The 6148-nt window shown below is 41.4% G+C and overlaps 1 protein-coding gene across 1 annotated transcript; it reads left to right on the top strand.

The window, feature by feature from the left end:
• Positions 1-1883: 1883 nt before the first annotated feature.
• Positions 1884-6108, top strand: c5h9orf78 (chromosome 5 C9orf78 homolog). The gene is given in 9 exon segments (NM_001160625.2): positions 1884-2051; positions 2196-2255; positions 2724-2775; positions 2906-2976; positions 3071-3151; positions 4632-4829; positions 5065-5201; positions 5390-5500; positions 5728-6108. Coding segments are annotated over 9 exon segments (888 nt in total). The 5' UTR covers positions 1884-1971; the 3' UTR covers positions 5826-6108.
• The last annotated feature ends 40 nt before the right edge of the window (positions 6109-6148 follow it).

Genomic DNA, 6148 nt, shown 5'->3' with positions numbered 1-6148 from the left:
ATGGTTATTACCACACAAATACCTGCTTGTTAACAAGGTCAAATAGGTCTCTTTCAGAATGATATTACCCTGCGAATCATTCATTACCTGAAGAAACTCAAAGACATTAACGGTCCTTTTTGTGTTGAGCGTCCAGAAACAGTTTTGCATTGATTTTGGCACTGTCTACACGTAAAGAGATTATGGCAAGACATTTGTAGTTAATAATATTCTTGAAGACTTGTTTACATTTTAGTCTTATCCAGAGCAATTTACAGTAACGAGTGCAAACATTTTCGTACTGGTCCCCCGTAATTTGGGATCAAATATGCTCTGAAAGCAAACATGTTGACATGAGTACCCTGATATCGGGGAATTTGTGCCATTCTGAAAAACTTGCCACAACCCTGGCTTTGCAAGCGCCATGCGCTACCAACTGAGCTAAGGATACATCGAAGAATGATAAAATGTGATGCCAATTTCCGTAACTATAAAAACGGATAAAGACATTTTTATACCTCAAATGTAAATGGCCAAATGTAAATTCACTAATAGAAAAACACTCTTCCTTGTTTTCTATAAAGAGTTGGAGCAATACTTTAAGAACAAATTATTATTTAGAATGACGGCCTACGCCGGCCAAACTTGGACGACGCTGTGCCTACTGTCGCCGTCCAATCATGATAGAGCCTGGATCCGAACCAGGGTGTCTGTAGTGAAGTTTCAAGCACTGAGATGCAGTGCCTTAGACCGCTGCACCACTCAGGAGACAAAGGTTTTCAAATTGTACAAACATATACGGACGTGGAATTATACATTCAAAATGCCTATTAAGCAAAGTGCATAACCAAGCACACAGGTTTAACTTCTGCTGTGTTCCGGTCGAATTGGACCGATTTACAAGTTTTCTCTCTGAAAAATGTAGTTAATTTAATCTGATTGTCATCTGAACACACAAAATACATTTGGATGATTTTCATTACATTTTGGGTGTATTATTTACCTTTTGTACGCCTGTGGTGTTCCCGGCCAAAAATGACATTGTCATTACAAATGAATGGGTGAAACTACAATTAGTGTATAAAATTGAGTTCGGGCACATGCCCATTCATCAGATGGACACACTTCCTCTCCAAGACCCCCACATGCATGTATGTTTGAGCACACACACACCTCACTCCCCTTCTTGGCTTCAATGGCAACCCCCACTGAACCTTTCCCCCCACGGGAACCACACCTGTTGGCATTCTCACAAACAATCGCAACATTGTTTCATTAATATATAGAACTTTTCTCGCAGCTCTTGTACAGTATATAAAGCTTTTTTGAGGCCTTGCTCACAATTTCTTCTGTGGTAGCATAATGACCAAACGATATACTGTATGTGAGGCTCTTGATCATATCTTTGATCATGACACTGGTGAGGAGGAAAGAGTCCTTGTTAAACTATGACTCAAAGTAGCCTGTGATAAATAGCACATTATGTTTCATCTGAGTATTTGTTATAGTCAGAATAATCCATATATTCTGCTTTTTTCTACTCAAAAATGAGTTGCATGAGCTCAGGTCAATGAGGCCTACAGGCCATAAATACCAAATAGAAGTTCAAAACGTTAAGTTGATAAAAAGATCTAAGGCAACATTAGGTGATAATATATGTATTATAAAATATTTATTATCAGCAATAATGTGGCGGTCATTTTGGACACATAATTACACATAATTAATTAACATGAAACGAACACAACAGGAGGGTTAAGAAATAAAACATATAAAAATATATATGTTCATATATGTATTTTTTATTTATTTTTTACAATCGTCACAATACACGTCAAGTATTACGTCACATCCGGTTTGGGGGGAAGTGGTGCATAGGTCCGTCAGCGAAATCTGTCCCCTGTGTTATTATTGTTGGCAAAAGAGCATCTGCGTACACTGTAAAGTCGTGTACACAACGTTTGCTACCATCCTTTCGAAAACTCTACAATAATGCCGTCGGGAAAAAACTTTAGAAGGAGAAGGGAAAGCTCTTCGGATGAAGAGGAAGACGAGATAACAGCTGAAGTTAGGTAACGTTTGAAATATAGCTTACCTTAGTTAGCCACGACGTGTATGATGGCTAGCTTCTAGTTGGCTAATGACTTCGATTGCCAGATAGCAGTTCTTCCTGTTCTTGATATTGACGCTTGTCAAATCTTTTTTTCTCTACTCAGATCGAAACTGGACGAAGCTAAAGAACTTCAGAGTTTACGGAAAAGACAGACTGGAGTTAGGTAGGTAAAGTTCACAGTTAAACAGCAGTTAAACAGCTGTTGTGTACATTAGCTAATTGCACTTAGCTAGAAGTGTATATCACAGCTAGCTATGCAATAATATTTGATTATCAACATTTATTTTTTAAAAGACTGAATTGGGTTTTCAGCCAAATTACAGGCTCATAACTTGGTTTGCTGCTATAAAGCCAAGGGATGCGGCTGGATAAATTGAATCATTATCTCAGTCCATGAGATAGACATAATAGCTTTAACCATAGTTTGTTTACAAACACTCAAATGAGCAAGCTTATTGTGTTAAGATGGAGTAAGACAGTTACTTGCGCCTACTGAGGCATGTACAATTTAGCATATATTTAAAAAAAAAAATAAACAGACATATTATAAAATTACTTTAATAGTTGAGACATTGTACCTTAACGAAACTGAAAAGTTCTGATTAACTTTCTGTTATGTTGTACTATTCAGCGTGGCCGCATTGTTGGAGGGGGAGAAACTTCGCTTGGACGAAGGGGGTGATGTATGTTTTTTTCCCTTGTTTACATAGTGTTATTGTTAAGTAGTTGATACATTGAATGCGTTTGTGTTTCTGCTTCTGCTTCAAACATCTTATACTTACTACATTCTTCTCAACTTTCATTGCTCAACAGAATGACCCTTTTAAATTGAAGACAGGGGGGGTTGTTGACATGAAAAAAGTTAAAGACCGGGCCAGAGACATGTAAGCTTTTATTGCTACCAGTTTGAGGCTTTTAAAGTGTGTAAGACCAAGTTTTTGTCAGTATTTATGGTGTATGTCTCTTCTCCACCTTCAGGACCGATGACGACACAGGGGACCTTAATCTGGGCACCTCTTTCTCTGCCGAGACCAACAGACGAGATGAAGATGCCGACATGTATGTTATCAACAAACCTCTGCAAACCAAACATTTTATTTGATTTGATTAGGATCCCCGTTAGCTGACGCCATACAGAAAATACATTAAACAAAAAAACTCAGGAAAAAAAGATGTCCTCTCTCTCAACTGCGTTTATTGTCAGCAAACTTGTGTAAATATTTGTATGAACATAAGATTCAACAACTGAGACACAAACTGAACAAGTACCACAGACATGTGACTAACATAAATTGAATAATGTGTCTCTGAACAAAGGGAGGGTCAAAATCAAAAGTAACAGTCAGTATCTGGTGTGGCCACCAGCTGCATTAAGTACTGCAGTGTATTTCCTCCTCATGGATTTGCCAGTTCTTTGCTGTGAGATGTTACCCCACTCTTCCACCAAGGCACCTGCAAGTTCCCGGACATGTCTGTGGGAAATGGCCCAAGCCCTCACCCTCCGACCCAACAGGTCCCAGACGTGCTCAATGGGATTGAGATCCAGGCTCTTCATTGGCCATGGCAGAACACTGACATTCCTGTCTTGCAGGAAATCACGCACAGAACAAGCAATATGCCTGGTGGCATTATCATGCTGGGGGGTCAGGTCAGGATGAGCTTGCAGGAAGGCTACCACATGAGGGAGGAGGATGTCTTCCCTGTAACGCACAGCGTTGAGATTGCCTGCAATGACAACAAGCTCAGTCCGATGATGCTGTGACACACGGCCCCAGACCATGACGGACCCTCCAAATCGATCCCGCTCCAGAGCACAGGCCTCGGTGTAACGCTCATTTCTTCCATGATAAATTTGAATCCGACCATCACCCCTGGTGAGACAAAACCGCGACTCGTCAGTGAAGAGCACTTTTTGCCAGTCCAGTCTGGTCCAGCGACGGGTTTGTGCGACGTTGTTGCCGGTGATGTCTGATGAGGACCTGCCTTACAACAGGTCAGTTTTTGCTGTGAGCCCTCAGTCCAGCCTCTCTCAGCCTACTGCGGTCAGTCTGAGCACTGATGGAGGGATTGTGCATTCCTGGTGTAACTCGTGGCCCTGGCAATAAATTGCTGCCCATCTGCAGTCCTCATGCCTCCTTGCAGCATGCCTAAGGCACGTTCAGGCAGATGAGCAGGGACCCTTGGCATCTTTCTTTTAGTGTTTTTCAGAGTCAGTAGAAAGGCCTCGTGTCCTACGTTTTCAGAACTGTGACCTTAATTGTCTACCGTCTGTAAGCTGTTAGTGTCTTAATGACCGTTCCACAGGTGCATATTCTTTAATTGTTTGTGGTTCATTGAACACGCATGGGAAACAGTGTTTAAACCCTTTACAATGAAGATCTGTGGATTTTTACTAATTATCTTTGGAAGACAGGGTTCTGAAAAAGGGACATTTTTTGCTGAGTTCTCATCTTGTCTGATGAGGTCTCACTGATGTCTCAGTTCACAATTGAAGTTCTATATTTTGCTGTATATTTTTAAATGTTCTCCCCCCGACTAGGATGAAGTACATTGAGACAGAGCTGAAGAAGAAGAAGGGCTTGGTGGAAGCGGAGGAGCAGAAGGTAAAAGTGAAGAACGCTGAGGACCTCCTGTACGAGCTGCCGGAGAACATCCGAGTCAACTCGGCCAAGAAGACTGAAGAGATGTTGTCCAATCAGATGCTGAGTGGGATCCCCGAAGTTGACCTTGGCATTGAGTGAGTGGCCAGGGTCTCAATGTTTCTGCAGCTGAATAAACCAAGAGTGTTTCCCCTAGGAGTTCTGTTTTTTTGCTCTTGTTAAATCTGTATTCATGTCTGTAGCAACTATAGCAATGTCTCGTAATCTTACCACAACAAATCCAGTGACTGAAAACCTTGCACAACAGCTGTGTTTGTTTAGCACACCTTGAAGCTTAGATAAAGAGCATTATTTCAGATTTTTGTTTTTCAGTGCTAAGATAAAGAACATCATCTTCACAGAAGAGGCCAAGGCCAAGCTGCTACAGGATCAAAGGAACAAGAAGAAGGACAACGGTACCTCCTTCGTCCCCACCAACATCGCTGTCAACTACGTCCAGCACAACCGCTGTGAGTTATGTTCATGTCATCTGATACCTTCTTCACACTACAGGGCAGACCCGAACAGTGGTAGATGCGTAACCAGGCCAGCCCAGTACAGCTAGGCTTGACTCCGTAGCATGAGATCAAATCACGTCCACCTGTTTTACACATGCTGATCTGTCAGCCTTTAACTGTGTGAATATCTTTTGTTCCAGTCTACCGTGAAGACGTGAACGCCCCACAGAGACACCACAACAGACACAAACCAAAGGAGCCAGAGGCCAGGCCTCTTCGTGTGGGTGACACAGAGAAACCAGGACCAGAGGGTAAGAGAAGAACACAACTGCATCAACCACTACATCACCACACAACTGCATCAACCACTACAGACCAGAGGATATATACAAACATATTGCTAGAGAGAAGCCACAGCTAATACTGATAGCATAACACAGTATCTGAGATGAAAACATTTGTATATTTTTAGCTGAAATATAAGAGAATACGCCTATTAGAGACGTTAACTGTCAATCTGCTCTCATGTCTCTTCCAGCTGTGGAACCAGCCAACCATCGTAAGAGGCCTAACAACGAGAAGGCCACGGACGACTACCACTACGAGAAGTTCAAGAAGATGAACCGTAGATACTGAGGATAGATTTGCCCTTTGACTGGAATTTGGATAATCTCCATTGAACATGATTTTTAGTCTAGGGCTAGGCTTAGTTTTTCCTTTAGAAAAACAAATCTATGCCCATTTGTATAAATAGCCCCTTCTGCTTTTTGTTTCCAGCTTTTGTTGTTTTGTCTGGGACTCGATTGATGTAGTGTATTCTATCAATAGCATGTGAAATGTCATACATCTGAATTATTTGATGTCATTCCATCCTTGGTTTCTACAATAAATGTACCATGTTCTCTTTGACATTTGTCAGAACAAAACCAGTAGTAATAGCTGACTATTTTTGGATTGTT

The sequence above is a fragment of the Oncorhynchus mykiss genome, chromosome 5, assembly GCF_013265735.2.
Source record: "Oncorhynchus mykiss isolate Arlee chromosome 5, USDA_OmykA_1.1, whole genome shotgun sequence".
NCBI lineage: Eukaryota > Metazoa > Chordata > Actinopteri > Salmoniformes > Salmonidae > Oncorhynchus > Oncorhynchus mykiss.
Note: the sequence above shows the minus strand (reverse complement) of the source record. Positions and strands in the feature narration are given on the sequence as shown.